At 48.6% G+C, this 21,814-nt stretch overlaps 1 protein-coding gene across 1 annotated transcript; it reads right to left on the minus strand.

Moving 5' to 3' along the window:
- Positions 1-2,077: 2,077 nt before the first annotated feature.
- On the minus strand, positions 2,078-17,571 carry gabrg1 (gamma-aminobutyric acid type A receptor subunit gamma1; the record flags this gene model as incomplete). Its single annotated transcript, XM_083924520.1, has 9 exons — positions 2,078-2,359; positions 2,441-2,643; positions 2,864-3,016; positions 3,855-3,992; positions 5,906-5,988; positions 6,258-6,478; positions 8,669-8,736; positions 10,619-10,779; positions 17,516-17,571. 9 exons carry the CDS (start codon positions 17,569-17,571, stop codon positions 2,078-2,080), a joined length of 1,365 nt encoding a protein of 454 aa, XP_083780646.1.
- Positions 17,572-21,814: the final 4,243 nt, after the last annotated feature.

Below are 21,814 nucleotides of genomic sequence, written 5' to 3' on the forward strand. Positions count from 1 at the left end.
TTCTAAGATGAATTCAGGTGGAATGAATCTCTTCTGAGTCGGTTTGCAGGGTCGTAACAGCATCTGTCCACACAGGGAGTCTTTAACATGCAACAGGACGCTATCAAGGGAAATTCAAGTCACGTGTGAGCTGCGTGGTAAAGGACTTTCTTCTCTCAAACGTGGTCAGAAAGGAAATCTAAACTTTAGAGATGGACATTTTAGACTCACAAGTGGTTTTGAAAGTGTATCAGTCCATCGATGAAGACACTTTTGTAACATACGACACATCAGAGTATAAAATCTGGCTGCTTGAAAAACAACCATCATCGTCTTGACAATTCACGGTCTGACAGAGTTTACAGGTTCTCTTCATGCAGTGGTTTCTGAGCAGAGGACGGCCCTGATTAATGGAGCTGCTCACATATTTAAAGATATGTTCCCTGGTCCCTCATGACCGAAAGAACGAGGTCGCGGGTACAAGCGTCTGAAATGTGTTTCCTCAGGAGGGGGTCTGGAGTCTCCCTTAGAGAGAGGGGGAGAAGTTCAGCATCCGTGAGGAACTCGGAGTAGAGCCGCTGCTCCTTTGCGTTGAAAGGAGCCAGTTGAGGTGGTTCAGGATCATCTGGTAAGGATGAACCCTGGGCGCCTCCCTAGGGAGGTGTTCCAGGCACGTCCAGCTGGGAGGAGGCCTCGGGGAAGACCCAGGACCAGGTGGAGAGATTAGATCTCCACACTGGCCTGGGAACGCCTCAGGATCCCCCAGTTAGAGCTGGTTAATGTGGCCCGGGAAAGGGAAGTTTGGGGTCCCCTGCTGGAGCTGCTGCCCCCGCGACCCGACCCCAGATAAGCGGATGAAGATGAGATGAGATGAGATGTTCCCTGGTTGTGACCATTGCACCCTGAACCCCCAAATTCCTGCAGAACTCTAAAGAAAAAGCTGTTTTTGAAACTCAGAATATACATTTTTTATTAGCGCCATTGGCCTCTCTGAGAAAAACCAGGGACTATACCTTTAAGAGAGACCCCTCGTTTCCACATTACAGCAACCAAGTGTAATGCACCCCCTGCTTCTCCTGCTTCTGGGCAATATCAATAGCACGGTGGCAAAGAGTAAACAAACATTTGGGCTATTTTTTTTAGTCTTGATGGCGATATCTCCTCTGTGTCGACTGGAGTTTAACTTGTGCAAACATTTCTGTTTCTGTCAACATCTCATCAAAGCCCCGCCCACCTTCAACCCAAGAAGAGGTCGAATCAGCCAGAGTAACTGACAACACCTGTGTGGGTGTTCAGGGGCTTTAAGGTCAAGATCCCCATTTTAAATGAATGAAACATACATAAAGGTGATATTACAATGGTGCAATTACAAACACCAGGGTTGATTCATGGCAAAAGAGGATGCACACCTACTTTCTATCTGCATTCCACAAGGGACGGACTTCGAGTATCTCATCAAGGGTTAAGGGTCGTTAATATTGGGATCAATCCCCTGGTAACAATGAGAAGGTCAATGGGTCACCACAATCATTAGTGACTTTAACTTGGGGAACAAGACATATGCATCCTAGGGCTGCCCCCAAGCACGGGTCGACCAAAAAATCATTAGCCAATCATGTCGGGAAAGACGTCTATAAACATGGGATCATGACCTACAAGCTTCAACATGTAACGTTAGCCTAGCTACCTGCCCATGTTCCCACAGTCTCATAATTTGCTGGTGTCATTAAGGGGCGGCAGACTTATAGCTCGCGGCTGTGCACACTTGTCAAATACTGGTTAGTCGATCAGTCGAATAATCGCTCTAAATGACGACCGCTGATTGACTACGAAAATCTGTAGTCAAGGGCAGCCCTAGTCCATACTCTACTTAACAGCATATTGACCAGTAGTTGTTGACCAACAAGGTGCGGGGTAGATTGTGGAACAGTGTGACTGGGGTCAATTATTTGCCATGCATCAACCGTAGTGCGGAGAGAAGAAGCCTTTCTCTTTATATTTTCATTGAGTTTCTTGTTTGCTTATTAGCTTAAAGAGCAGCTACTGTGAAATGCTTGCAGTTGTTAAACTCCAGTCATCCTTTGATGAGGTCCTGGTTTTATAGATACAGATAACCTATCCAGTAAACCAGATTGAAAAGGCCAAAAGCAGTGGGGAAGAATATTCGCGCGTAAGAATCGATCTTGGAAACCCGCACATGCATCCTGTTTTCGCGCCAGGCACCTGAGCGGCAGTCGTCGAAGCAGCAGAAGAAGCTGGTGCAGTCTTTTCCGTCCAAACACTCGTAAGCATAGTCAGCCTCCTCGTGATAGGGCACGATGTTGTTCATCTGCAGCAGGGACGTGCCAGGTCGGATATTCACCATGCTGGAGGCTCGCTGCTACGGAGGAAGAACGCACACCCATCAGTATGTTACTGTGACAATCGGCGGGTTCAAAGAAAGTAAAGGGGTGATAGGTACCTGTGGGTTACTGTTGGCTTTAGCCTTCTTGGTCTGTCTGTTGCTGGTGAAGTAGTGGAGAGTGCCGTACTCCATGAGGGCAGCGAAGGTGAAGATGAAGCAGACGGAGACGAACAGGTCCATGGCGGTGACGTAGGAAACCTTGGGCAGGGACTTCCTGGAGATGGTGCTAAGAGTTGTCATCGTCAGCACTGTGGTGATACCTATACGGATCGTCACAGAGACAAAACTACTCAGTATCATATACATATACTACCTGTCTGCATATCTCTTCTCGTCACTTAGGTATTCCTTGATGAGTGATTACAAGTACAATTACATATTAAAGCAGTTGGTTACAAGCATATTATACATAAGTAATTGCATATTTCTCCATTCTTCCAGTTTCAGTTTAACTGTGGATGAAAAAGGAACATGTCAAACCCAGAGATGTGCGGGCCGGGACGGCGTCCTTGTTGATCCAGAAGGAGACCCAGGACAAGACCACAATCATGCTGCAGGGAATGTAGGTCTGGATGGTGAAGTAGCCCATTCTCCGACTCAGGTCGAAAAAGATGGTCATGATTACGTATTCCCCTGAAAGGTAGACGTAGAGAAGCAAGTATTATTTAAGTCTTGGAGCAATGCAGGTGGTGATGTAAAACCATGTTCCTGTGCTCACACTCTCACACGCAGCCCAAGAACAAATTTAGTCGATAATGTTGAACTGTACTCTTCATTAAAACTAATCCAAATCTAAGGGCGCCCTCCCACTGTTCCTCCGTCCCGTGCCCCGTGCTTTAGGGTCCCTGTCCCCCCCTCCAGGCCCGTTTGTACTCACACTACCTGGGCCTCGGAGAATGCTTCTTGCTGCCTATACGTCATCACGCCGTAACACGTCACACGCATTGATGACGTCATGGCGATGCGTGGCTTTGTTTCCAGATCTTTCCGTAGACCTCAGAGTTTTTGTGCGTCTTGTCGACTGTTTTTGAATCTTTTCATCGACCAAATCTGCAGTAAACACTCCACCTCCGCATCACACCAACGTGAACCTTTCACCGCCATTGTTTTAAATGTCCGCGGATGGTCCCTCCTTCTTTTTTCTACGTCCCAACAGGCGCACAGGAAATGACCTCTGAACCGCCGTAGGCCTCGTGCTCGTACACGTGTGCCCGCTTGTGCTCGTACACGTGCAAACGTGCTTTACTAAAGCCCACCTCTCCCAAACGGGCCGTGGACGGCAAGCGTGCCGCTCCTAGACGTGGTACGGTTGCACTCACACTGGTCAAAGGAACCAGACTTTAGCCGTGAAACGAGCTTGGGCACGGTACGGATGGACAGTGTGAGTGCGCCCCCAGTTTTTGTACTATTAATGTTTCAAGTAAAACTGTAGACTGGCAACATGTAGAAGGACTTGGCCGTAATATCTCACCTGACTGGGTGTGTGCCACGTCGGAGGAGTTCCTCAGCCCTACAAAGGCAAACTGGTAGAGTCTCCAGTACCGCTGGTCAGCCACCTCCACCGCTCGTCTCTGCCACCGGTACATTATCTCATTCTTGGGATAACCATCTACAGAACCCCCCAACATAGACACATAACAAATGAATTAGAAGTCTTACTGACTCCTGTATATCGGTCATTCAGAGTACTGTACGTCACAAGGAAACGTTGCACCATGGGAAGGCAAAGGGGAGCATTCAAGATGGAACTGACCTGCCCAGTCTCATGAAATGTCTTCAAATGAGCAATGATATAACAGAGTACTACTACACTATGGTAGGTATGAGCGTTAGCTTTAGTAGACATACCTGTTAGAGTCCATAGTAGGTTGTTTGTGCAGATGTGTGCTTACTCCCAGGCAATATAGTGTGGAAGTAATTGCTCTACCTGAGCTTGTGGTGCGTCTAAAATGGATTTAAACAAAGAAGGATCATGTTTGCAAGGTTTGGAAATATTCCATATTCTCCTTGAAACAAACCGTTGGACAACAAGTTTCCAAACAAACTAAACTACAAAACATGTTCTCATGAATGTAGTATTATAGTATCATGCCACCTCTGTGGTTATGTAAATATTGTGTTTGTGGTTGGTTACGGTAAGGACTGCTACAGGTAGTAAGCATAGTTAAAGGTTGAATATGGAGAATGAGCAGAACACTGCCATCTGGTGTCTCAAGGTCGTCGTCACAACAACAAGTTATAAGTCCAGCAGTGGTGTTGCCAGGTTGGTCAGACCCGGCCCAGTAGCTCCAGGAGACCGGAGTCTGTTTGAGCCTGTTTGAACCCGTCCCCTCCAGAAAATCACACCATAAAAACAAGGATTAGAGGAGTTTGACTGACAGTTAGCGTTAGCCGTTAGCGTTAGCCGTCCCAGCTAAGTGCAGACGAAAGTGATGTTAGCATCCAGGAGCAGTGTAGCCATGTGGGCGTGCGTTTGAATGGCGTTCCTCTCCTTTCTCTCAGTCCATAGAGTGAATGCTCGGCCTATAGTGACTCTGGTTGTTGCCCGTCTCCGCTCACTCAGCTGCTGGGACAAAGAACGCCCCCTTCACTGAGGCTCCCAAGCAGCTGCAGGATTGGCTGACTCCATTTCACCCAGTGCCAGCCTACAGTAGCTGCACCCAACAACAGACAACCCTGGCAACCAGCAACACCCAACGCTATTGGCTGCTGCCATGGAAACAGAACGGGACAGAAAGTCATTGTCAAACCCTCAAATTTCAAAGAAAAAATTAATTCAGATCAGTGGCTGCTTGTCTTTCAAGGAGGTGACATTTTAGGGGTTGCTGAGCTTTCAGCAGTCTTTAGCAATGCTTGTACCCCTCAAAACGCCCCGTAAAGTGTATTATTTTTGAAAAAAACTAAAGCTTTTAATGAAGATTCTACATATTCAACCTTTAAGACAGGACAGAGTCGCATTGGCGTAACCAAGACGTGCGACTTCTGTCTCCGCTCCTGAGCGAGAATTGCACAACTGCAAGAAGATGAGCGCTCAGAAGTCAAACGTATGTTCTGTTTAGTTCGTGTTGATGGATTTACCACTGGTTTGTGCTCATTTGAGGACATTTAGTGTGACTGCACTGGTCCTGACGTTTGCTCTCAACTCCATGAAATGATCTTTGCGTTTTTCACGACTGTGTGGAAGATTAAGATGACACGACAAGAGAGGCTAAAGCACAATGCAAGGGACGCATGAAGGATGACACAGACAGCATGAATCAGACTGGGAGAAGGTGCATAATTCATTGAGTCTGTCAGAGAAAAATGGGACTGGATGACCTCTCTCCGCTGGTGGAGCAGATGATAGATTGGTACAGGCTTAGAGAGGGCAGCCTCAAGCAGATGGGCCTTTTGGCAAGGAGAAGGAACAGGGGCTCAGCCACTACGCTAGCCCACACAGAAGCTCCTCTCCCTGGGCAAGTAACTGGAGTTAGGCGAGATGACAGGTTCGAAAATGAGAGGGGAAAATGTTTGACCACCTACAGCTTGAAAACTCCAGTGGACACGAGTGCTCATCCATTGGAAAGTTATGCAGCTTAAGGTAACACTCCGCATTAATAGTCAACCTGACAAAAACAGAATTGTGACAGAGAGAAAGCAAGTCTCAGCGTGTGTTTTTACCCTGCTAAGTGCGACTGAACATACAACATTCATGATTTCTCTGTAAATAAACCAACAAAACAGAACAAAGGACATTTAATCAAATGTAAAGAGAGCTAGAAGAGAACCACACAGTACAGAATACAGACGCACACACTAAAGCTGCACAAACAACAAGTATTTTTGATACTTCAGCAGTTAAAATGGCCGCCAAAGAGGTTAGCAAGCGCCCTACCTCAGTGTGTACATGACTCTCCCATTGCTCCACAGCCTCAGGAGGCGGTTGGGAGTGGTGATCCAGTGGGCGTCCGATTTGCGGGAATTCCTGAAGAACGTGTCGGGAATCCAGATTTTGCCTACCATGTTACTGTTGAGCATGAGCAGCTTCATTGAGCTGTTGAACTTCAGCCGGCTGTCGTACCATGTCTGCGCGAAGAAGATGTCAATGGTGTATTCCTGCAACAGAGTTATGAAAAAACACTTTAAGAATGATTTCTTTCTTTATTTGGTTTTATTTGAAAGGGACCATGTGCAATTAAAAACATAAATGTAACCATTCGATAGGCTCATTTGTATCTGAAGTCCCTAAGGGCGCACTCACACTGTCCTTCCGCACCGGGTCAAAACCGGTTTCTCAGCTAAAGCCTAGTGCGTTTGAGCAGTGTGAGTGCAACCGTACTGCGCATAACTGCGGACAGCGGGCTGTCCACGGCCCGTTTGGGAGAGGTGGGCTTTAGTAAAGCACGTTTGCACGTGTACGAGCACGAGCGTGCACACGTGTACGAGCACGAGGCCTACGGCGGTTCTGAGGTCATTTCCTGTGCGCCTGTTGGGACGTAGAGAAAAGAAGGAGGGACCATGCGCGGACATTTAAAACAATGGCGGTGTAAGGTTCACGTTGGTGTGATGCGGAGGTGGAGTGTTTACTGCAGATTTGGTCGATGAAAAGATTCAAAAACAGTCGACAAGACGCACAAAAACTCTGAGGTCTACGGAAAGATCTGGAAACAAAGCCACGCATCGCCATGACGTCATCAATGCGTGTGACGTGTTACGGCGTGATGACGTATAGGCAGCAAGAAGCATTCTCCGAGGCCCAGGTAGTGTGAGTACAAACGGGCCTGGAGGGGGGGAGAGGGACCCTAAAGCACGGGGCGCGGTGCGGAAGGACAGTGTGAGTGCGCCCTAAGTTCAAATAAATACAGCACAGATCAACGAGTAAGGACCGTTATCCTCCTGGAGCCGGGATAACCTTGTCAAGATCTGGTTCTGTCAGTTCCCTCCTCTCTTCCGTTCTGTGTGAGTTTGTCTCCCCCTGTCTGTGTTTCCCTGCATGTTCTCTCCCTCGTCTCTGTGTAGGTGCGGTAGGCGTTCCCCCAAGCTGCAGCCTGTTACGCTGATTACACCAATACCATAAATACCTGAAGCTGACAGGCATGCAGCGCCGGACCGCCGTCGACCCTGTATTGGTAAAACTATTCCCCCCGGACTGGCGTTCCCCTTTCTCGTTGTGGTTTTCACGCTCCCCGTAGTAAGTTGATTAATCGTGTTTGTTTTCTGTTTTCTCCGTAGTTTCCCGTGTTCCCATTTCCCGTCCGTCTCCCTGATCTTCCGTCATCTTCCCGTTCCTGTTATTCCTGCGTTTGTCCGTTCTTTGTCTGCATCGGGTCCACCTTTAGTGTTACACCTGAACCGTTCATGACAAACCTGCTGGGACCTCCTTCGTTAACCTGTGCATCTCTCAAACTACAAACTACCTCCAAGGATGCGCTGTAAGTTAAAGACGATGGCGTTTTAATTAACTTTAGTTCGTTTGTCGGGTGTTTGGGACCTGAGACCAAGCAACTGCCCCTCGGTTGCTCGATCACTCCCTCACCTTCAAGCAGCATGTCGGCAATCTTGTGACGAAACTCAAACTTAAATAGAGTTTCTTCTTCCGTAGTAAACGTTGTTTCTAACTGTTACATTTACCCGCAGAGAAAAAGGACTTGTTGTAACTGTGTAACTTTTGTTTTATGGCTCGAGGTTGAAAGCTCTGGAGAAAACAACGAGACCTTGTAGACCTTGTTTTTGTCTTGTGTTAAAACACCGTTGCCAAGGAACTAAAATAATTAAATTCTGCATTCAGCTACTGGATGGATTGCCATTTATTTCTCTACAGACATTCATGTTACCCAGAGGATGAACCCTGATCATTTCCTTAAACTGTTGGTTAGCACTGTCGCCTCACAGCGAGAGGGTTCCTGGTCTGAATCCCGGCTGGGGCCCTTCTGTGTGGACGTCTTCTCCCCGTGTCTGCGTGGGTTTTCTCCGGGTTCTCCGGTTTCCTCCCACAGTCCAAAGACGTGCAGGTGTTCGGTTCATTGATGACTCTAAATCACCCGTAGGTGTGAATGGTTGTCTGTCTCTGTTCGTCTCTATGTGTCCTGTGATAGACTGGCGTCCTGTCCAGGGTGGACCCCGCCTCACGCCCGATGTCAGCTGGGATCGGCTCCAGCCCCCCGAGACCCGACAGGGACAAGAAGTTGAAGATGAATGAATGAATGAAAATACTAAAACAAAACCTGTAAAACGATTCCATTGTAGCCTGTAAGTGTGGGTTATTAAAGATTAGTGAAGGGGATTTATCAATCACATCATTCTCACCATGTTGATGGGGTCCACTGGTCCGATGCTGTTGACGTATACAGCTGTTTCGATCACTGTCGGCCTCACTGAAAAAGATAACACAAGACATACAACGCTGACAAAGGCCATGTTTCCAATGCATGGTTCAACATGGCTCCACTTAATTAACTCGCTTTTTTTGGTTTTCCACTAGCAAAAGGCGGCTGTTTCGAGGTAGAGCAGGTCGTCTACTATCGGAGGATTGGTAGTTCAATCCCTGGCTCCCCCACGCTACAGGTCGAAGTGTCTTTGGGTAAGAAACAGAACCCCAATGACTAGATTAGGTCCTGATGAGCCGATGACCCCTTGCATGCCATCAGAGTACTGTATGTGGCAGGTAGTGTAAAAGTACTTTGAATGGTTCGAAGACTACAAAGGCGCTAAGTCCGTTTACCAAAAGATGTGGAAAGGACCTGATACTTTCTTTGGCACCACCTCAGTCGATATTCCTGAGCCCATACTAGAAAGTGGAGCTAAACACTGGTGGTTGGTCCTCCAAACTCCGATGGTCAGTGCGCTATACTAGTGCAACAAGGGGCATCCGCGTAGACTATAAAAAATGGACGTAGCGTCTCCGTCGGGGTCCGTTCTCTCAACTTGATCACCTGTCCTCGCCTCCTGGAGTCTCCATCTTGACTTTGACTCTGCCTCATTCCTCTGACCAAAAAAGGGCATGTATGTGACGTTGGGGGGGAGGGGCGTACGTCCATCTGGCTGACGTTTACCTCCGAGGAGTGAGGGCCAGAGGCTAGCTGTCACTCAAGAGGCCACGCCCCTAATTATTCATAAACTTTAACCTCCAATAAAATAAAAACTAGGATATTTGCAAGTGTGCTCAGTGGGTTCACCTCTGATAAAAAAGATAACACGAGGACTACAGTGCTTGAAAAATGGACATTTCAATTGTACAAAAGTGCTAGAATGCATTAAAATACACTGCTTTAACATTGTTGATGAAACCATCATGTGATTTAGTGTTAGCAAATGTTTATTTTAATCTCTAATCTCAAGTACCGTGTTTTCCACATTATCAGGAGCATAGAACAGACGCTACGGTGGAGGCTGGGGTCACGTTCTGCATCCATTAGATGGAGCTGCTCTAAAGGGAACGTCAACAGTCAGGGGAGGTCGTCTTGTTGCTTCCTCCACTTCGGCACCATTGATTGGTTCATGTTAAACTCTCTGGCTGCTGCTCTATTCCCCTGTTCTACTGCGTGACTAATGGCCTTGAGTGTAAACTCTGCGTCGTAAGCGTGTCTCTTAACAGGAGCCATTTTGGGCTCTTTACACAAACACACACATGGAAATGAAACGGCACGCTTCACGCAGTCGTATATCTCAACATGCACCGCGCGTTACTTCTTCTACGGGGGAAAATAGAGTCGGCGGCTGCTCACCGTAGTTGGAGACCTGTTGTGGCTCAATATTGGTCCATATATAAGGAGCACCGGGTTATAAGGAGCACTGTCGGCTTTTGAGACATTTGAAGGTTTTTAGGTGCAACTTATAGTGCGGAGAATACGGTACTTTAGAAGTTACTCTATGTTTATATCTGGTATTAGGAACACGATGCAAACTCAGCCATCGTTGTATCAAACACTACAGATTTCTGGGGAGACTGCAATAAAACTATTTACACAACCACTCAATAAGCAGTAAAAATGGCTACCAAAGAGGTTCGCCATCATAACTGATCATTAACAATTCTCAATTTCAATCTGCATGAACCTTTACAAGGATGCATGCAAACATAACATAACAAACGTTCAGGACCATTGGACAAGACGTCCTTAAGGTGCTCAGTAGCATAATGTAAGCACTGTTGTATACAACGCTGTCCCCCAGACGCAGCATCTGTGTGTGTCATCTGTTGTGTGGTAACAGAGTTAGAACAAAGCACATTTCCAGTAGAGCATGAACTTGACTTGCCTCCAATGTCAGGCCGCAGCTTGTTGTCGTAGCCCAGCAGCAGTTTATTCAGAATCAAAGTCACGTCGCTCTCGTAGACCTTCGGCGAAAGGACCCATGTCTTATTTATGGGCACGTCCTCGTAGTCCTCTTCTTCCTGTTTGCTGGGCCCAAATGCTGCACTGTGGAGTGGAGAGAAGGAAGAACAAACATAATAAAGAATATGCATATAATCTGTGAATGACAGAAATACTTGTTAGGGATGTTAACGCAGGATTTGCAGTAGATTTTGAACAATTTTGTCAAGATCTGGTTCTGCCAGTACCCTCCTCTCTGCCGTTCTGTGTGAGTTTGTCTCCCCCTGTCTGTGTTTCCCTGCATGTTCTCTCCCTCGTCTCTGTGTAGGTCCGGTAGGCGTTCCCCCCAAGCTGCAGCCTGTTACGCTGATTACCCCAACACCTTAAATACCTAAAGCTGACAGGCATGCAGCGCCAGACCGTCGTCGACCCTGTATTGGTAAAACTATTCCCCCCTTTCTCATTGTGGTTTCACGCTCCCCGTAGTAAGTTCATTAATCATGTTTGTTGCCTTTTCTCCGTAGTTTCCCGTGTTCCCGTTTCCCGTCCATCTCCTGATCTTCCGTCGTCTTCCTGTTCCTGTTACTCCCGTGTTCGTTTAGTTAGTCTTTGTGTTTGTATCTCTGTAGTGTTTTTGCGTTTGTCCGTTCTTTATATTAAACGTTTCATTTGTAACTTTACTTTTTGTCCGTGTCTGCATCGGGTCCACCTTTTGTGCTATCCCAGTACCGTTCCTGACAAATTTAAACACATTTAAAACTAGGTCTAGTATGTATTTGCATTGGTTTTCCAATCTCCAAAGACTCCGTGTTTCATCCAGTCTTATTTCTTTTAGGGTGGTCGGACCTCAAACACCACTTAAGTCTCCTGTATCGACCGCAGCACTCTGTGAAAGTCCCCTACTGTGATTTGTCATTAGTTTAACAGCCTCACAGTCCCACAGTCCTAGAACCTGCACCGAGGAAAAAGCCAACACCAGCAGGAGACCACTCCTCACTCAGACAGAAATAGCCTCCCTGCCACAGTCTCAAATTCGAGACACTCTTCTAGTCAAAGGAGCCCTCTCTAAGGGCGCCCTCCCACTGTGCCTCCGTCCCGTGCCCCGTGCTTTAGGGTCCTTGTCCCCCCCTCCAGGCCCGTTTGTACTCACACTACCTGGGCCTCGGAGAATGCTTCTTGCTGCCTATACGTCATCACGCCGTAACACGTCACACGCATTGATGACGTCATGGCGATGCGTGGCTTTGTTTCCAGATCTTTCCGTAGACCTCTGAGTTTTTGTGCGTCTTGTCGACTGTTTTTGAATCTTTTCATCGACCAAATCTGCAGTAAACACTCCACCTCCGCATCACACCAACGTGAACCTTTCACCGCCATTGTTTGAAATGTCCGTGCATGGTCCCTCCTTCTTTTTTCTACGTCCCAACAGGCGCACAGGAAATGACCTCAGAACCGCCGTAGGCCTCGTGCTCGTACACGTGCGCACGCTCGTGCTCGTACACGTGCAAAACGTGCTTTACTAAAGCCCACCTCTCCCAAACGGGCCGTGGACGGCCAGCACTTGGTTGCACTCACACTGGTCAAACGAACTAGACTTTAGCCTTTAAACTCTCCTGCTGTGCAAGGAAGCTGAAGCAGTCTTGTGAAGCTTCATGAAGCATTTTCTTTATTTTGTGCGCCCAAAAGATGAAGCTCTCTGTTCAGCGAAGGGTTGAAAGCGTGCTGGATTACCGTTCCGTGAGCCTTTTTTGAATAAAGCGAGACGCCATCGAGTGGGCTCAAAAAATAAAGGTAATGCTGCATGAAGGTTGACTATTACTACCATGTTACCTCTCCATTCCACGAATCATTGAACAAAACAATAAAGAGAGAGTTTGCTTTGTAACAAAGGACATGAGGAGAACATTTCAGAGCGACCTCCTGACTCGGGACGTTTTGAAACATGAAAATTAAGGAATTGCCGAAGAGTCGTTGGACATTTTTAGGCGAAGCCCAGAAAACCAAGCGGAGCTCGAGCAGCAACAAGCAGCACAGGAAGCGTCACCCAGAAGGAATAGTACCCTGGAAATGATCGAGCGTGTTCACCTCTGAGAGATGCACTGGCCCTGCACATAACCAGCGTCGCCATGCCAACAGCTCCTCAGCTGGAGACACTGAAGACGCTCAAAGCTGTAGCTGAGCTGGAGCACTGCAGGTAATTTACTGTGTATTCGTGTCGTGTGTGTATCTGTCTGTTTAATAATCAGAGTGGGTCTGTGTCAGGACTGTAATGTAAATGATGGGGTGTGTGTGTTTATGTGCGTGCAGGGAGGCTATTATTATTGCAGGTGTGTGTGTGTGTGTATGTGCGTGCAGGTAGGCTATTATTGCAGGTGTGTGTGTGTATGTGCGTGCAGGTAGGCTATTATTGCAGGTGTGTGTGTGTGTGTATGTGCGTGCAGGGAGGCTATTATTGCAGGTGTGTGTGTGTATGTGCGTGCAGGTAGGCTATTATTGCAGGTGTGTGTGTGTATGTGCGTGCAGGTAGGCTATTATTGCAGGTGTGTGTCTGAACGTATGGGAGGAGAGAAGCTGGTGTCTTGCTTGCTATGTGTCATCCGTCACTAGTGATGGAGGTCACTGGGGACGACCCGGCGTACATGATCAAGTTCAAGGGAGTCTTCACCGCAGACGTAGAGGACCGTGAAGAGAAGACCAACATCACATGACTGAGAGCATGGATGAGTGTCCCCACACATGAAGGGGCACACAGGGAAACGGCACGCACATACTTAGCAGCACCGGCAACAGCAGTACCCTCTGAACGGTTGTTTTCAGCGTCTGGACAAAAGAAGCTCTTCTGACGACTCAAGACGCTTTCACACGTGTCACATTCCCCCTAATCTAACCATTCACACCACATTGAGGGCGCACTCACACTGTCCTTCCACACCGCGCCCCGTGCTTTAGGGTCCTTGTCCCCCCCTCCAGGCCCGTTTGTACTCACACTACCTGGGCCTCGGAGAATGCTTCTTGCTGCCTATACGTCATCACGCCGTAACACGTCACACGCATTGATGACGTCATGGCGATGCGTGGCTTTGTTTCCAGATCTTTCCGTAGACCTCGGAGTTTTTGTGCGTCTTGTCGACTGTTTTTGAATCTTTTCATCGACCAAATCTGCAGTAAACACTCCACCTCCGCATCACACCAACGTGAACCTTTCACCGCCATTGTTTGAAATGTCCGCGCATGGTCCCTCCTTCTTTTTTCTACGTCCCAACAGGCGCACAGGAAATGACCTCAGAACCGCCGTAGGCCTCGTGCTCGTACACGTGCGCACGCTCGTGCTCGTACACTTGCAAACGTGCTTTACTAAAGCCCACCTCTCCCAAACGGGCCGTGGACGGCAAGCTGGCTGCAGTTGTGCGTGGAGCGGTTGCACTCACACTGGTCAAACGCACTAGGCTTTAGCCGAAAAACCTGTTTTGGCCCGGTGCGGAAGGACAGTGTGATTGCGCCCTTACACACCCGTGCGAGAGCAATTCGGGTTTCAGTGTCTTGCCCAAGGACACTTCAACATGTGGTCCGGGGGAGCTGGGGATCTAACCGCTCTCGAATGGAGGACGACCCACTAGGGACGAGGTCACTGACACTGAGCCACAGCCGCCCGTATGTTCTGTACATGTGTCTTACCTGTTTCTCTGTTAAGGTCGGCAAAAATCAATAAAAACATTTGTGCCGTATGTTCTCCGCTCGCTGATTTAATTCAGCGTTTTGTTACGGTTGTAAAGGACGACCCACTCTACCACAGAGCCACAGCCACTGTAACCTAACTGTTAATGTTCAATCTTTTCTGAAGTAGGAGGGAGGAGATGAGACTCTGGGGAATAAAGAGCAGGTTCTGCTTTGTTCAGGACAAACTAGAGATTTCAGATTGGATCAGAAAAACATGGATTGGTGCATCTCCCATACAAACTTGTGAAAAAGAAAGATTTGAACCGCTGTTTAGTTTAACTGACATGTGCACGTCATAGTTATATGTTGTATCGCTCTGCTGACAATGTTGTTTTTCAATAAAAAGACTTTTCCGTGTCGATAAGAGCATTAAAATGAGAAAGACATTTAGAATAGATACAAATGTGCGATTGATTACCACCACTAATAAAAAGATAGATCCTTTTATTAAGGGCGCACTCACACTGTGCCTCCGTACCGTGCCAAAACAGGTTTCACTGCTAAAGTCTGGTTCCTTTGACCAGTGTGAGTGCAACCGTACCACGTCTAGGAGCGGCACGCTTGCCGTCCACGGCCCGTTTGGGAGAGGTGGGCTTTAGTAAAGCACGTTTGCACATGTACGAGCACGAGTGTGCGCACGTGTACGAGCACGAGGCCTACGGCGGTTCTGAGGTCATTTCCTGTGCGCCTGTTGGGACGTAGAAAAAAGAAGGAGGGACCATGCGCGGACATTTCAAACAATGGCGGTGAAAGGTTCACGTTGGTGTGATGCGGAGGTGGAGTGTTTACTGCAGATTTGGTCGATGAAAAGATTCAAAAACAGTCGACAAGACGCACAAAAACTCCGAGGTCTACGGAAAGATCTGGAAACAAAGCCACGCATCGCCATGACGTCATCAATGCGTGTGACGTGTTACGGCGTGATGACGTATAGGCAGCAAGAAGCATTCTCCGAGGCCCAGGTAGTGTGAGTACAAACGGGCCTGGAGGGGGGGACAAGGACCCTAAAGCACGGGGCACGGGACGGAGGCACAGTGGGAGGGCGCCCTGAGACTCATGCAGGCTCAGCCCAACAGCACTCTGCAAGGACAAAAGCGGGGTTTTGCTTTTGAAGCGTGCATTTATTCTGTGATGTTTCTGCAAACACTGACACAAACATATTCTGTTTCTATTTTGTGAAGTTGAGAAAACCACAACATGCACTTTTAAAGCTTGAGGGCACCTCAGATGAGAGTCTGAGTCACTCAGGACGGCCCGTGGGTTTAGAGGAGGAGAGTGAATCCAGCGCATTTCTAGGATGTAACTTGGGACTGAATCAGTGCTGTGGGCAGTGTGTGTGTGTGTTTGTTTTCTGCTGTCTCCCCATGTGTGTGTGTGTGTGTGTTACAGGCGGTCACACATGGCTGAGCTCTCGGTCCATGCCAAGGTGTGCCGCTGCTGTCCTGTTAATGAACATGGACCTGAGACTGTAAAGAGACCTGAGGACTTGGCGTTCAGCCCAGGCTGTTAAATTAGCCTCTCCTGGGGGACTTCTCGGTCCAAGGACGGGACTCTGACAACGGCGCCGTAACCCAGTGCAGCAGACATTAATCTCGCCGCCCCGCGCTCTCACTCCGACAGAATAAGACGGTGTCATGCTTCACCGCCAAACCACGTTCTTGGTGAATCATTCATGCTACTATTTCTTTATTTCCATGCAGGGTTAAAGGACGAGAGAGCTGCTCTGTAAATCTGTCTGCGTCCGTCCAAACACCTTCACACAGAACAAGACATCTGAGCCGATGAGACGGACGTTTGACCCTGTGACTAACTTTAGAGTAGTGGAGTGGAGGATTCATATGACCTGAGACTTAAACCAGCTTAATGTTGGCTCCTAGAGGACACTTTAGCACATGTTTATGCTCCTAGAGGACACTTTGACACACGTTTATGCTCCTAGAGGACGCTTTAGCACACATTTATGCTCCTAGAGGACACTTTAACACACGTTTTGGCTCCTAGAGGACACTTAGCACATGTTTTGGTTCCTAGAGGGCACTTTAGCACACGTTTGGCTCCTAGAGGACACTTTAACACACGTTTATGCTCCTAGAGGACACTTTAGCACAAGTTTGGCTCCTAGAGGACACTTTAGCACAAGTTTGGCTCCTAGAGGACACTTTAGCACACGTTTGGCTCCTAGAGGACACTTTAACACACGTTTATGCTCCTAGAGGACACTTTAGCACAAGTTTGGCTCCTAGAGGACACTTTAACACACGTTTATGCTCCTAGAGGACACTTTAACACACGTTTATGCTCCTAGATGACACTTTAGCACACGTTTATGCTCCTAGATGACACTTTAGCACATGTTTTGGCTCCTAGAGGACACTTTAGCACATGTTTTGGCTCCTTGAGGACACTTTAGCACACGTTTAGGCTCCTAGAGGACACTTTAGCACATGGTTAGGCTCCTAGAGGACACTTTGACACACGTTTATGCTCCTAGATGACACTTTGGCACATGTTTTGGCTCCTAGAGGACACTTTAGCACACGTTTAGGCTCCTAGAGGACACTTTAGCACAGGTTTTGGCTCCTAGAGGACACTTGACACACGTTTATGCTCCTAGATGACACTTTAGCACATCTTTTGGCTCCTAGAGGGCACTTTAGCACACGTTTGGCTCCTAGAGGACACTTTGGCACATGATTTTCAACAATTGGACCACCCCCCCGTTTGTCACACATTATTTCTTCCACCATTTCAATCCTTTCTTTTTAGATGTGAATCTAAATTGTGAAGTCTGAAAATACATATGTTCCGTTATGAATCACTCAGCCCCCCCCCCGGGCTCTGCAGCCATGCAGGTGTAATAAAGATGATCAGATATGGCTCTGCTTCATTTTCACAACATCTACCGACGAGGCACGCGATCAAATGCACTGTGCGGGCCCGGCTCCCGCACCGACCCTCTGCACCGTGATCACAGGTACACCCCGCTAACATGCGGCGGGACGCAGCGATGTCCCCCCCGAGGGCGACGGCACCAGAGCCCGGGGGAGGCGGCGACATCTGCGCGCATCTCCCCCGACAAAGCTCCCGATGGAGCATCCACACACATGCATCCACACACACTTACCAGAGTCCGAGCAGAGCCAAGAGCAGCCAGGGGTTCAGGGCTTTGTCCCGCTTCATCTTCTCCTCCACAGCTGGGCACGAGCTGAACGGTGTCCGCGGAGGAAAAACACACACGCACACACACACACACACACACACTCACACAGAGACACACACACACACACACGGGAAATGTGAGGGTTCTGTCGCCAGGACGCGTCTAAGCGCAGCCGATGATGGTTAATTGTAGCGACGGTAGGATGTGAGGAATGCGTCCATGGTGTGCGTGCGTGTGCGTGTGCGCGGATGTGTGTGTGTGTGTGTGTGCGTGTGCGTGTGTGTGTGAGGAGGGGGAGGATGCGCTGACTCTGCTCTGGTCCAGCTGCAGTGCTGCTAACAGGCGGATCTCACACACGCGGCTTCACACTCAAACATATGGATTTCTCTTTACACAATGACTGATGTGTGTGTGTGTGTGTGTGTGTGTGTGTGTGTGTGTGTGTGCGCGTGTGTGTGTGCAGGTGAAGCCTGCTTCATATACATTCACATCAGCTGCTGTGTAATCCTCCACAGTGCAGGAGCTGCAGCTGACACCGTGCAGCATCTGTCTGCAGGCTGTCAGCCTCCAGCAGCAGCTTCAACAGTTGGACTCACGGTTCGATGCCTTGCTCAAGGTCAAAGGCACCTTGACAAAGTCGTGGGATGGGCGACGGTCACATTCACGTCCAGGTTGTACTGCAGTGTCACAGGCAATTGTTCAGTTAGGTCTTTGTTTTCTGTTCAGTTCTTTATACGCCGATTAGATATCAGCTCTGAGATCCAGCTCAGCTTTATCCCGACCATGGCGTGCGTTTGGGGGGGCGCTATGGAGCCCGCTGGCCACGCCCGACCCCACTGACTTTTGAACTTTGCAAATATCGCCACTTCTGACCTTTGTGCCAGTTTCTGGGAGCCCACGTGCACCCTGAGCCCCTCGAAAATTCAATTCTGTCACTTTAAAAACATCTCATCTCATCTTCAGCCTCTGATCCTGGATCAGGTCTCAGGGGCAGCAGCTCCAGCAGGGGACCCCAAACTTCCCTTTCCCGGGCCACATTAACCAGCTCTAACTGGGGGATCCTGAGGCGTTCCCAGGCCAGTGTGGAGATCTAATCTCTCCACCTGGTCCTGGGTCTTCCCCGAGGCCTCCTCCCAGCTGGACGTGCCTGGAACACCTCCCTAGGGAGGCGCCCAGGGTTCATCCTTACCAGATGATCCTGAACCACCTCAACTGGCTCCTTTCAACACAAAGGAGCAGCGGCTCTACTCCGAGTTCCTCACGGATGCTGAACTTCTCCCCCTCTCTCTAAGGGAGACTCCAGACCCCCTCCTGAGGAAACACATTTCACACGCTTGGACCTGGACCTGGTTCTTTGGGTCCTGACCTGGACCTGGTTCTTTGGGTCCTGACCCAGCTTTCATGACCACAGGTGAGGGTAGGAACCAGGACTGAGCGGTAGATCCAGAGCTTTGCCTTCCTCGGTGCGGTAGAGCGACTGCAGCTCCGCCCCCGCTGCTCGGCCCCTTTAAGATTTATCTCACAGTTTTGTTATTGTCTTTAAGAAACATCAAACATCATCACGTAAACCTCCTGAGGGGGAAATATTATTACTGTTGCTAAGTACCTCTTATCAAGTCGCTGCTCGTGGTTAAATAGCGTAAAGAAGAAGATACGAGAGAAAGCAATTTCAAGAAATCACACTTTTATCCTCTCATCAGTGCTTCCACTCCGCAGCGTCAGTGCTTCCACTCCGCAGCGTCAGTGCTTCCACTCCGCAGCGTCAGTGCTTCCACTCCGCAGCGTCAGTGCTTCCACGCACATCTGAGATCCAGAATGTTACTCAGACAAGAGGAAGTAACCCCCCACCCCCTCCACCACACCCTGATGGAGCAAAGCAGCAGCCACAGCGGGCGGCTGACTGCGCTGCGCTCGAGGACTGAGCGCCACAGGAGGTCCTTCGTCCCCACGGTCATCAGGCTGTGGACCCGGGGCCGCTGACCCACTCCACCCTCCACCTCCTCACTTCTTTTATTACTGTATCATTCTTTATTTATATTATTTATTCATATTTCTTTTACTGTTGAATGACAGTCTTTTTTATGGTGCATGTATTATTATGTGTATTGTGAGCTACGGGACACAGAGAGTTTCCCTGAGGGGATGAATAAAGTATCTATCTATCCAGCAATCCATCCATCCATCCATCCATCGATCCATCTATCCACCTACCTATCCATCCATCCACCCACCCATCCATCTATCCATCTATCCAACCACCTACCTACCTACCTATCCATCCATCCATCCATCCATCCATCCACCCACCCAGCCACCTACCTATCCATCCATCCATCCATCCATCTATCCACCTACCTATCCATCCATCCACCCACCCACCCATCCATCCATCCATCCATCCATCTATCCACCTACCTATCCATCCATCCACCCACCCACCCATCTATCCATCTATCCATCCATCCAACCACCTACCTACCTACCTACCCATCCATCCATCCATCCATCCACCCATCCATCCATCCATCCATCCACCCACCTATCCATCCATCCATCCATCCATCCATCCATCCATCCATCCATCCATCCATCCATCCATCCATCCACCTACCTACCTACCTACCTACCTACCTAATCCATCCATCCATCCATCCATCCATACATCCATCCATCCACCCACCCATCTATCCATCTATCCACCCATCCATCCATCCACCCACCCATCTATCCATCCATCCACCTACCTAGCCATCCATCCATCCATCCATCCATCCATCTATCCACCTACCTATCCATCCATCCACCCACCCACCCACCCATCCATCCATCCATCCATCCATCTATCCACCTACCTATCCATCCATCCACCCACCCACCCATCTATCCATCTATCCACCTACCCATCTATCCATCCATCCAACCACCTACCTACCTACCTATCCTTCCATCCATCCATCCATCCATCCATCCATATATCTATCTCTCAGGCTTTTGTTGGGGACTACTTTCTGCGGTGGAGTGATATATATTATATTCATCTTTATGAATCATTAGCACAGAAATTCTTATTCTATGCGTTGATCATGATGGATTATGTTCGGCAGAACTGGAAACATCATCCAAAATAAATCGATTTAATGCAGCAAGGATTGTGCGTGCTTGCCCGTGCATGCGTGTGTGTGTGCGTGTGTGTGTGTGTGTGCATGCGTGTGTGTGTGTGTGTGTGTGTGCGTGCGTGTGTTTCCCAGCAGATTGCATTGTGTTGTATTTGTGTATGTTTGCACTTCTGAGTCCCTTCTTGCTGACTTAGGCAGCAGACAGAGAGGTAGATTATTCACACATGATGAAAAGAGTCATGAACAGCAGCCTCGCCCCCCCGGAGATGCCGCTGCGTTTACACTTTACATCAGCTAATCAGAGGGCGCGTTACTGCAAGGCGGCGTTTCCCTTTACACCGAGACGCTGATTGAGTCAAAGATACCGTGTGTGATAAGAGAAAGCTATTAGTGCTAATTACCTGGGTGAGTCCAAAACAAAGGCAGCGAATGTGTAATCCAGAGATGTGATATGAAACAAATGAATACGCGGCCCGCAAGGATATTATTCTCATCTGTGTGACCTCAGTCTGTCAGACACCAAGTTCCTTTACGCCGAACTACCGTGACTCCTGAGGCTGGAGGGGAAGAACTGAAGCAGATCTACAATCAGATTTAGGCCGTTTTTAGACGAAGACGATCAAGAAAAGGACACGCAAAAGTGGCGTTGCATACTCACTTTTATTCCGCGTTTAGAACAAGCCCCGCCCACAGAGAGAGAGACTTCCTGTTTGATCCAATCAGGAAGCTCCGTCAGCGTCAGTTCTCTGAGTGTCCACTAGGGGCAGGTTTGATAACAGTGCAGTTTCTCATTGAGCCCCATGTTAAACAGGCCGTTTACACAGCATCATTAAACCTGTTTAAGGACAAAAGAACATTCTAGTCTGTGTGTTTAGCTCAGATCTCCATGACAACACTGAGGGGGAGGGGCTAGTTTTTATTTTATTGGAGGTTAAAGTTTATGAATAATTAGGGGCGTGGTCTCTTGAGTGACAGCTAGCCTCTGGCCCTCACTTCTCCTCGGAGGTAAACGTCAGCCAGATGGACGTACGCCCCTCCCCCCAACGTCACATACATGCCCTTTTTTGGTCAGAGGAAATGAAGAGAGTCAAAGACAAGATGGAGACTCCCGTAGGCGAGGACGATTGGATCAAGTTAGAGAACGGAC

The sequence above is a fragment of the Echiichthys vipera genome (assembly GCF_963691815.1).
Source record: "Echiichthys vipera genome assembly, chromosome: 12".
NCBI lineage: Eukaryota > Metazoa > Chordata > Actinopteri > Perciformes > Trachinidae > Echiichthys > Echiichthys vipera.